Source organism: Ambystoma mexicanum, chromosome 12 (assembly GCF_040938575.1).
Source record: "Ambystoma mexicanum isolate Mex_15411 chromosome 12, UKY_AmexF1_1, whole genome shotgun sequence".
NCBI classification, from domain to species: Eukaryota; Metazoa; Chordata; class Amphibia; order Caudata; family Ambystomatidae; genus Ambystoma; species Ambystoma mexicanum.
The window spans coordinates 660,929,796-660,941,793 of record NC_090936.1 but is presented as its reverse complement, the minus strand read 5'-3'; the positions used below and the strand labels follow the sequence as shown (position 1 = coordinate 660,941,793).

General features: G+C 46.4%; 1 protein-coding gene across 1 annotated transcript in view; it reads right to left on the bottom strand.

Moving 5' to 3' along the window:
- Window positions 1-599: 599 nt before the first annotated feature.
- Window positions 600-11,998, bottom strand: part of DUS4L (dihydrouridine synthase 4 like) — a 290,584-nt gene continuing 279,185 nt past the window's right edge. The window contains exon 7 of the mRNA XM_069629144.1: window positions 600-998. Coding sequence (XP_069485245.1) covers window positions 751-998 — 248 coding nt within the window. The 3' untranslated portion in view covers window positions 600-750. The remainder of the gene's footprint in view (window positions 999-11,998) is intronic.

Below are 11,998 nucleotides of genomic sequence, written 5' to 3'. Positions count from 1 at the left end.
GCTACCCCTGGCATTTTGGTGAAATGACGTCCCTGGTTCACTATCTAGAACCCGGTTTCTTACTCTCTAAAATATAAAATACAAGTAACAGAGATGAGGGCATCAAGCACTGTGACCAGTTGATCAGGGTCACCCATTTATGAACCCCTTGCTCCTAAAACCATTGCAGCTATAACCCAAGGCAACTGCCACGCAGAGCACTGGGCATCTAAATGTGCTAGAATGGACGCATACGTCACTCTGCTCTTAATGGCCTGTCTCTGTAGCCAGCCATGAAGGCATGGGCGAGTGGGCACCATTCAATGACAAGGATCCACCAAAAAGTGAAATGAGAAACAGCATCATGAAAGGTTGTGTACACAGCGGCAATGATGGATTGTGGCTAAGGCATTGCCGAAAGAGGTGCTCAACGAGACTTTTTTCGATGTAAACAACAAACCTTTAGGATTCGAGAACATGGATGTTAAAGTTCTTTGCAGCCAACATCGCTTTTCCCGTCATTTCCAACATCGAACATTACAACTTCTTGAACACACATTTTGGAATTTTGCCACATACAAAATGCCACCTAGATTTCATGAATAATAAGTTAAAGCACATATGTAAAGATCAATTTTATTACAAGACATGTCTTAACTATAAAGTAAAAGTGTTGTACTAATATGCACTTAGCTCAGAAATCACCTAAAAACAATGGTAAAATGATCGGTTCCTCATAAAATAAATTAAAACAGTATTGTCGTTCGCAGGTTACAGTCCATAGTGTTCTTTGAGATAGTCCAACACCGCCGATGTGCTCGATAAAACATTAAAAATTCGCTTTTCATGTTTCGAAGCGATCCTTTCCATCATGTACATTAAATGATGATGCAAACACGTGAATGGTGTCCCATGCCGAAGAGCTAAGTCAACCCAGTCCTGGATGCATTCCAGCGGCGTTTCTTCATAGCCCGCAAACATAGCTGGATTTGCTAAAAGTCCGCGGGCAACCATTATTCCTTTAAACATAAAGAACAACTGTTATGTACTATCTATTTTGTCAAATTAGCAGCATAACACAATAACACATCTGCAATGTAACAAGTTAACATATTTGCTCTTCCTATCTCATTAATAGGTGCGAAAGCTAAGCTTTTTAAACATCACTTGATTTCATTCACCTTAGGAATGGTCTAAACAGAAATAATAAGATAAATGGGTCAATTTCACCATTGCATTGTATGCACGCAAATATACACCAAGCACACGTGGTCATCATTTAGTGTTAGCCGTAAAGCAACGTAAATGTGTGTGCAGTCTAACAGATGCATCAATTCAGGGTATGACACACGAGCACGCTGATGGAACATGTTTGCACACAAGTACCAACAACTCTTAGTAAAGTGAATCGGTTGTCTGCCTTTATAAATGTAGAGGCTACAACATTTTCGCAAATTCCCCACAGAACAAAGCAGGTATATACACTACCATTTATAAGCAAGGACCCTTGTTATTATGCTTATTAATGGAGGTTTGCTGTTGAATTCCGAAATGTATTATGTCTACCAGGCCCCCAAGATCCCAGTTGCTCCACAGTCTTAATTCTGCTTTAATTTCTCTAATCAGCACCTATCACTCATGCTCCAGAAATCAGACCAGTGTCATTTGCATATCTATAAAGACTCATTGTTTACAGAAGGCCAAGCATACTGCAACAAACCCAGGGAATGTGTCCCTTCTTCCTAAGGGGGAGCCACCTCTTGAGTTTAGGGAGTAGATCCTGCTATGCAAAACACTTACTAGGGGAATGGGCAAGCAGGATCTCACTGGGGTTGACCCCGGCCCTTAGGGGACAAGAACTCTCAACTGAGCAAACCTAGAGCATCTCCCTTAAGACCCATGTCCCAAATGGTGGTTGTATACAAGGGAACTTTTAACATTGTTACTAAAAAGCAACCTTTAAATATATGCTTGGCTGCTGACCCCTTCTTGGAACTGGAATCTCTGATGAATCTGATAGGTAACCTCTCCCATGTGGCATGGGTACGGGAGCCGCTGCCTGATTTTGACCCTGGGGGTGGCTAAATGAGGGAGAATCACATGGTGGGGAGGCAGCCCTCGAGAAGACGTCATGACTTCATCGGATGATACATGGCGTCCCCCAGGTCTTTTAGAGAATACCCCAGCCATTCCACATGCAATGATGGCTTGTCATATCACCCCTCACCCACCTAGGGAAGAGATTGAGGACATTCTCTTTGACTCTGTACATTCATCAAATATGGTTGGGCCCCTTTTCACTCTGCCAGACTTTAAATTCAGATTGTCAAAACCAAACTACCAGTACCATAAACCCAAAAGTACTGGGATGGAAAAGATGCACAGAGTAATGAGGATTACTGAGGCCCAAAGCATACTCCACGCTCTAGTGTTTGGTAAATTCAATCCAAAGCCAGGAGATTTAAACCGGCGAAACTGCTGAGGAGTCAACCTCGTTGGCTGGAGAACGCAACCTCTCTCGATGAAGAGACTGGAAAACTACAACAGTGCCTGTGGAGTGAAGAGGCTTTCCAGAAAGGAGAAAAAGGCAGATGCATACGGCGGGGATGCCAGAAGCAGACAGAAAGCTTCTGGGCATTCGGCAGTGCGGCAAAGCAGCCTCCAATGAACTGATGCCTGTAGAACCATGAAACAAAGGCGGAAGCTGCGACAAGCGTGAAGCCGTGCAGAGGCAGCGAGAGAAGGCAGAGAGCCACACAACCTCCACAGGCTTACAGCAGGAGAAACTACCTAAGCCAGCCATAGCCAGTGAGTCCACCAAAGGGACACAGGGAGCCCATGGCGTGTCTAAAAGCCTGGCAAAGTATAATCAACATAATTAAAGAAAATGAGAAGAATGAACAAGGGAAATACTCGTAAGAAGGCATAACGTAGTATGTAAAAGAAGCTATCAAGTTTGTAAATGTATGTATTTCATCCTGGTAGGATAGCACACCAGGCAAGTTAAGTAAGTTGATACATGTATAAAAGACAGACATGTTTATGGGTGTGCGCAGAGCACACATGGGAAAAGTCCTGGCAGGAGAGCATACCAGGCAAACAGAGATACAGAAGTATATATGAGAAAAAGCCCTGGCAGGAGAGTATACCAGGTGAATGCAAATTGCAAGTGTGTTCTAACTGGAAAGCCCTGGCAGAAAAGTATACCAGGCAGTCTTAAGTTAAATAGTGTATATTATACAAACAGCCAAGCAGGTCCTGAGAAGGATATATATCAGAATTGACAAAAGACTGTGCAAGTATATTAAGAGAGAGAAAACCTGTCTGGAGAGTACACCAGGTACCCGACAAGACAAAGAAGAGCGGACAAAGCATTATTTGTACCAGTTGTGTTTTGGGCAAGAGAAACCTAAGGAACTGATATCCTTGAACATAAAGCAGAGTGCAGAGAAATCCAGGGGAAGGGAGCCACCCTCTGGAACAAGGAACTTTGACTTTGTGGAACCTTTGTCTTGAACTTATCAATTTTCTTTTGAACACATATACAACTCAAGGCCAAAGACATTATTCCTTTTCACCTTCGAGTTAATTTATTAGTATGTGAGGGTCAGGAATAGAACTTTGGACAGAGGACAGTTTTGCTTTGGACATTATAACATTGACAGACCTCTAGTTTTGGTTTTAGGCAGAGAAACACCTCTAGAGACTAGACAGAGATGCATGTCCCCACCCCCTTTTATTTTAATAAAGGTCTTTGACCAAAACCATTACTCACTTGTGTCCAAGTTTCATTCCTGACTCTTCACAAATCCCAGGACTAATGAAATAGTGTCTCTCATTGCAGGGAGAGACAAATAAGGGACAAGACTCTTTCCTGGTGTTGAGGAGCAAATGCAGAACAAGTGGACTGCTGGGAACGGGCCAGCCAGAGAGAGGGCGTTCAGAGAGGAATCTGCTGCACAAGTGTGGAGCTGATGCACTGTGGAGGCAGGACCATGAAGTACACATGGAGGGTGGAGAGCCTATGGAACGCTGCCGAGCCCAGGAGCGTTGGAAGCCCCAAGTTCCCAGATCTCTGGAGGAGCAAGACTGAACCACGACCAACGATAAAGGCTGGATTGCCAGAACCGCGATGCCCAGAGGAAGGAGAACGGAAAAGACAACCCATGAAACCCGGTTCCACCGTAAAAGAAGCGACTGCCTCCCCCAATGAAGGTCATTGTGGAAAAGAAGGTACATAGTTCTTGGCAAGGAGATGGAGGAGGGTGGTTCAGCTCTGCGGTGCTCCGACAGAGAGGCAGAATGCTAAGAAAGCAGTTCACATATCGGAGGGCCTATAGAAAATCAGACTTGCAGAGATACCCAAAGAAGGGGAAGAGTAACATACCCAGAAGAGTCTACTAGAAACCAGGAAGTGTGAACCCGAAAGGCTAATAACCTAGGAGGAGCTAACACAAGTGAAAAAGAAACCGAAGCACCCAGAAGGGAGGCAAGAGCCCAGGCTGGACTGTTTAACAACATCACTCAGAGGGTGGAGAATAACACTCACCAGAAGGAGAGTCCAAGTGAGACCACAAACAGAAACTGAACAGCCCTGCAGGGGTGAGCGAGAGACAGTAGTTGAACAACAAAAAGAATTACAAATCCAGTTTGTGCATTTAAGGTATTCACTTTTACCGTTAACCAGAACTTGGTGGAGGTGCACCGGAGTTCACCCCTTGTGTTTTTGTTAAAACTCAAGGAACTTGTTGTTTTGAACTGTACGAGAAGGCTGGGAATTCATGACAAACATTTCCAGAGACCTTCCTGGAAGGGAGTCATGCATCAGCCAACATAAGCCAAGAAAATGCAGCATAAGAGCACTTCTCTGGACTAAATTTGGTTTTTCCTTTAGTAGTGGTAGGGTCAGTACAAAGATAGTATAGGTTTGGATAGAAAACAAAGCTGAGTTCTGAGAGGGCAGTTTTTTGTAGAACAGTTTTCCACTGTAGCAATAGCCCAAGGCCACATTGTTGAGCGACGCAGGTGTGCAGGAGACGTTGCCCCATTATACATAGCATGCTTCGCTACACCCACGCTTCCGTAACTATAATAACCATGGTATGGACCATTTACGGCAAAGCCCTCGCAGGACAAGGCCACGGTGTTGAGTAAAGGTGCACAGGAGATGCTGCTCGATTATAAGTAGCATGCTTCGCTATGTTCATGCTTCTGTGCCTATAAGAACTGAGGTATAGACTCTCTGCGGTAAAGCCCACACGGGACAAGGCCGCGGTGTTGAGCGACGCAGGTGTTTGGTGGCGAAGGTGTAGCAGTGTAGACAGAGTGCGGACGACCTCACCCTCCTGTCTGCAGTTGCAAGGTAAGAAGGTGCAGGGAGAGTTAGCTTGCTACACTCCACACAACCCTGCTGACCTGGTGCCCCTTCTCACTCTTGCACACACATTTTCCCCCTGCAACCAGTCCTCGCACCTCCGCCCTGCTTACTTGCGCTCCCCCGAACCCTAGGTCGCGTGCGCTCCCTCGCATCCTAGGCCGTGTGCGCTCCCTCGCATCTTGGGTCATGTGCGCCCCCTCGCAAGTAAGGCCGCGTGCACTCCCTCACAACTCAAGGCTGCATACGCTCCCTCATGACGTAGGTCACGGGTGCCCCCTCACAACTTGGGCCGCTTATGCTTACCCGCAACCCTCCTTTTAGTCACTGTGTTCCCTCGAATCTTAGGTCCCTGCATTCCCCACAGTCCCTTCCCTCCCCTCTCATTTTAGCTCCCTCCCTCAAACTATGGTCTACTGTTCTTGAAGTTTTTTGTTGCTCACGGTTGTTGGCTTATATTGCATTCCTGATGTGTACATTCTTTACTTTTAGGTTTCTTTTGTGATTGATCTTGTGCCTCCTCCTTTGCTCCGATTTTGTGCTGTTCCCCACGGTTCTCGGCATCACACTACACTGCCTGCTTCTTCCCATCTAGGTCCCCTGCTGTGCTCCTTGCTTTATTGTTGGCACTGTCCCTCTTCCTGTCTAGGTCCCCTGCTGCACTCTGTGCTTGTTGTTGGCTCTTTGCATCTGCATCCTTTATGTTCTAGGTACCATATTGTGAACTGTACTTTGTTGCTGTTGGCTATGTATTGCATCTGATCTCTGTGGTTCGTTGTTTCTTGTCCATGGTTTGCCCCCCTCCTTTTGTGTCTCCCCGGCTGCCTGTTCCCAAGGGCTACCCCCCCCCGCTCCCCGGCTTGGGCCCCGCTCCTCTAACCCCCCCTCTTCCCATCTGCACCCCTATGGTGCTCTCTGTCTCAGCTATTTTCTCCAACTTCTTTTCTTTTGACTATCCTATCCCTTCCACCAAGTCTGGCAGGAGAAAAGCTCAAAAAGGACCTCCTGGTCTCCAACCCAGGCATCCCTATCACTGATACCTACACCAGTGCTTCCTCCAGACAGACCCTTACCGACATTCTCTTTGTTGTTCCCTCTCCAGGCCTATTGACCTCCCATATGGTCTATGTTCTATCTCCTTTTTCCTCTTCTCCCATTAATGGTGGCACCCGGTGGGAGGTCCTCCTGGCTCCCTTCCACTCCAAGACAATCCTTAATGTCTACTTAAATGGCATTGTCTTGGTCCAGGGTCCTCAGGCCAACCTCTTCCTTTTTGATAGATGCTTCCTGCGCCTTATCAACTTCACCGAGACTTGGTTCACGCCCAGCTTGGTCACGAGCTTTGACACTCTCCTTCCTGATGGCTATAAGATCCTCTCCGAACACAGAACCAACTGTCCCGGAGGGGGTGTAGCCTTGATCTTCCTGGAGTGGATCCCTGTTTCAATCCTTCCTATGCAGGACTACTCCTCCTTTGAATGCCTGGCCTGCAGGCTCTCTATCACTCCTAGCCTCTCTCTCACTGTGGCCACTATCTACAGGTCACTCTCTTGCTCTCTGAGTGGGCTGACATCTCCTCTACCTCTCTTCCTCGGAGACCTGAACATCCACTTGGATCTCTCACACACTCACACGCACTCTCACACTCACACACACACACACACTGGAAGTTCTGATCCCCTCAGACCTCCTGTTCTCTAACCCACTCACGACTCCTCTCTCAATTTCTTCTTTCCTCCCAGCTCTCTCTTTCTACCCATCAGGCCAAGCTGACTCCAGCACTGCCACCTACCTTCTCGGTCGACCCATTAAGCAAATATCTAAACATAATAAACTGATTTGTTTGAAAGACGAGATAAGCGATTTAGGGAGAGAAAGTCAATATTACACATCTCAAATTAATTCCAAGGGCTAATCCCCTCATAGCCTTTCCCTCTCCTTCATTCTGACTAGCTATATACTCTACCACCCTGTTCCCGATATACATATATATCCAAGTTATGCATGTAATTATCATCCAGGTGTTGTCACATGGATTATACTTGCATATTTATACTGTGTTTTGTTTTCATTAAGAAAGTAAGAGTGCATTCTGATTATGGTTGTGGTTTTGTTTGTGACTGATGGATTGCCATTTGGCAAGGCTCTAAGGGTCCTAGACTTTTTGGGATTTTTATTCAACTTAATAACATGATGCAGGTAATTCCATCTCTGAAAGGGAAATCTTAAAATCAAATTCTCCTTTCATAAACTCCAAGCCAAAAGCATAGTGTGTACATGTGTCCTGCTGCATCAGCATCCTGATTTGCAGCACCTGCCCTACCAGTGACAGAGCAGGTTCATAGGCCATAGGTGCCCATTTGATAGTTGGATTGACAGAGAAGTCTCTGCAGAGCAGGGTCTGGATTTAAGATATGCACCCCTGCTACAAAACCCTGCAAGTATGAGCCTACCTCTTGGTGACAGAATAATCTTTAAATATAAGCCATACCTGAGTTAAGGTATGGTGGATGGTATTCTCAGGCAGCTGTCCTGGACCCAGGCATCAAAGAAGCATTTCTAAAGCCCTTTGTTCCTAGAGAGAAGGGAGGGGAGCACGGTTAGAGTAGACAGGAGGGGGCTCTCAACAGTGCAGGTAGACTTCCACCATCTTGTTTCTCTAGGTTTCTCTCTCTCTTTCCTTCCTGTCCCCTCCACTTCCTCTAGAGCAAGATTATCCAAATCAAGTCCTTGAGGGCCGCAAACATGTTGGATTTTCAGGATACCCCACATTAATATTCATGAGATAAATTTGCATACAATGCTTCTAAATGTATGGAAATTTTTTCTCATGAATATTAATGAGTGATATCCTGAAAACCAGTGTCATGATGCCTACCCCCAGGCATCCGGACCAAGCCCATTAGCCCCGGGAGCAGGCATCTAGACATTTAGTAAAACCTCAGCAGCCCCGGCTAGGGGCTATTTGGGTTCAGTCCTGGCGCCTTAGGCGCCAGGCTCATAGTAGAAATCAGTCCTGGCGCCTAAGGCGCCAGGCTCATAGTCATTACTTACCTCAGGCAGACCATGCACTCCAATCCAACATGAAGCCTGAAAGGGACTATTTTTCTACAGGGACTATTATTTTTACTCGGGTGAGGTTCTAAGGACTTCTTACCTGGGACTACTTTTGAGGCTATTTAAACCACACCCGACCAGCAACACACGCTTCGCGTTATTCTGCATCTAGCAGCGTAACGCTCACCGTGCCTGCAGCCTGCATCCAGTCTTCTGCCACGCCTGCCTCGAATCCGGAGCTCCTAAAACAAAGAGGAAAGAAAGGGACAAGGTTAGAAAACAAACTTATTTCTATTCCACACCTGATTCTGGATCCATCTCGTCTCCGGACCTGTAAAGAACATCATTTCTGCACGCGCCGCACCTCCAGTTGCAGCGCCGCGCCATACTCACCAGTCTTCACAGCATCCTTCGGGTCAGCGCTGCCTCCATCATTTCTTCGCCGAACTTCGGCACCTAGGATACAAAAGAAAACCACAAGGTGAGCAAAGGGAACCAACAAATATAATTCTTACCACCTTAGACTTACCTGATTTACCACCAAAGGCATCCTTTTGTGACTCTCCATATTTTCACGTGCCGCATCTGTAAAGAGAGACAAAACAACACGTTTTCCACGTGCAACATTTACCGGACAGCGCCGGGTAATACAGACTCTTACCTGAGCGCCACAAGCTGCAACAAGAGCATCTTTTCACGAGCCAGCTGCAAGACAAGAAAGGAAGGGGGGAACAAGAGTGAACATCGGACATATTGAACTCTATGAACTTAATACTTACTGGTCCTCACCAGGAACCTCAGAGTCAATACTCTCCGGAACTCTCCCAAGCCTTCAAACCAGTGAAGTAACTGGAATCGACGCGCCCCTGCAAATCCACGCAGGATGGAGAGCTCATCTTTCAAGAATATAAGGTGAGATTGCTGTGAGGGCATTTCGGAGGTGATTAGTTGGGGAGGACTGTGGGGGTGCCATCACTTGAATGCACAAGTGGCTAAATCCATCTCTCCACTTGCAGGAGAATATTTCTATGGGTTAAGCAGACAAGATTAGGAGGGCAGATCCAGTCAGTCATTGCTGCACTACGCATCACATGGGTGGGGACCGCAGCTGTCCGGGTCTGACCGACGCCCCTGTGGGAGCCAGGTGAGTGTAACAGAACGCGAAGCCTATCTACAAATCCCCACCCGGGCGTTATGGAAACCTCAGAAACCGATCAACTAGCCCTATTGTTAGGGGAGCTTGGGGCAGAAGTGCACTCCGCGCGCCAAGAGACTAATGCCCTCAGGAGAGAACTGATTGTGTCAAAGGAGCGCACTGATGATCTTGCTAGACAATTACTGCAAAACCAAGCTGGGCAAACACCATTACCTGGATTCGGGAGGAATCCAACTCCTGTTTCATCGAGCAATCCTGTGCAAGTGGTTCTACCAGGGAGCATTCCTTTAGCTCCACCCGAACGTTTTACTGGGGACCCAAAAAAGTTTGCTGTGTTTATGAACCAATGCCGCTTGCACTTTTTATGCAGACCCGGAGCTTTTCCGAACGACCAAACCAAAGTAGCCTTTGTACTATCATATCTTAGTGGCAGTGCAGCGGATTGGTCAATTCCATTAGTTAACCAGGATGACCCTCTTCGGGATTTTCAAGGTTTTCAATTGAGCATGGAAAGACTATTTGCCAGACATTCACAGGGACAGGCCCTGGATAACGAACTTTTATCATTCCGACAAGGTAACCAGGATCTACTAACCTATATTGCCACTTTCAATAGGTTAGTGGTGGAAACCGGATGGCCAGAGGTAAAACGAATTACATTATTTCATCGTGGACTTTGGGGTGAACTCAAAGACGTTTTGGTCCAAGTTGTGAACCCACCTCAGGATTGTGCAGAATATATAGACTTAGTGGTCCAGTTAGACCACCGACTTCAGAATAGAAAGGCTGATCGAGCCAAGTTTGAGAATCGGGTATTGGTTAAACCCAATGTCACCCTCAAAGGAACAGATGTATCAGAACCGATGCAGATCGGGGGGATCAAGGGACCCTTAACTCAAAAGGAAAGAGAAAGAAGATGGCAGATGCAATTGTGTCTGTACTGTGGGGCCTCAGGACATTTTCTACGGGATTGCCCTATAAAAACATCTAAAAGAGTAGTCGGAGTTGCTGATAAAAATCAAACAGAGCCTGATTCGGGAAACGACCATGCCCGACCGCTTGCCGAGCTTGAAGAACGATACTCAGACCTCGCACTTCAGCATACCAATGGTCCTTATAGATCCAAGGCAGCCATCACGTATGCACGCAGTGAGGGCATACATTGATAGCGGGGCCATAGGAAATTATGTGGACCACGAGTTGGCTTCTAGGATGAATCTATCTCTCTACAAAAAGACCACTTCGGATGTCATCACCACAGTCGATGGAACTGAAATTGCCTCTGGGCCTGTAACTCATTCCACCACAGAGATGACACTATTGGGTCAGGATGGGCATCGAGAGACTATTGTGTTTGATTTAATCAAAGCCCCGCAGTTCCAAATAATACTGGGGATACCTTGGTTGGAAACACATAATCCTTGTATTGATTGGCGAGAGAAGAGAATAACCTTCCCAGATTGTGCACGTTACCCGAAAAAACCCTTGAACCAAGGCCTGGCCACAGTCGCTACTCCAGTCGTGCAGTTACCTCAGGAATATCAAGAATTCCAGGATGTTTTCCAAAAGGAACAGGCAAACACCCTACCACCTCACAGATCATACGATTGTCAAATCGATCTCATACCCGGTGCACAACCTCCATGTAGTAGGATCTAGGCCCTTACGGAACCAGAAAACCTTCACCTACGACGATACTTGGACCAATACCTTGCTAATGGCTTCATTCGTCCATCCAAGTCCCCTGCATCTTCAGCTTTGTTCTTCGTGCCTAAAAAGGAAGGTGACCTCAGAACGTGCATAGACTACCGCGCATTAAATCAGATCACGGTTAAGAACCGATACCCATTGCCTCTGATCCCCGAATTACTAGACCAAGTAAAGGACGCTTGCATCTACACTAAATTAGATCTCCGAGGGGCATATCATCTGGTACGTGTAAAGAAAGGCGACGAATGGAAGATTGCTTTTCGCACTAAGTACGGGTTATTCGAATACCAGGTGATGCCCTTCGGGTTGTGCAATGCACCAGCAGCCTTCCAGTATTTTATGAACGATGTCCTTTGTGAACTCATTGACATCTGTGTTGTTGTATACATAGACAAAATTCTAGTGTACTCCTCTTCAAAATCAGACCATGTGAAGCACATCGTGCAGTCCGTGAGAAACTACGCCAGCACAAGTTATATGCAAAATTGGAAAAATGCGTTTTTCATGCTACGGAAGTTGAATTCCTTGGATTTATCCTGACTCCAAAAGGAGTCCGAATGGACTCTCGAAAGGTGGATGCAATCCTCAAGTGGCCATTACCCAGTTCAGTTAAAGGGGTACAAAGCATGCTCGGATTTGCTAATTTCTACTGCAGATTCATTCCGGATTTCTCACATGTTGTACACCCTATCACAGCACTTTTGCGAAAAAACAAACGGACC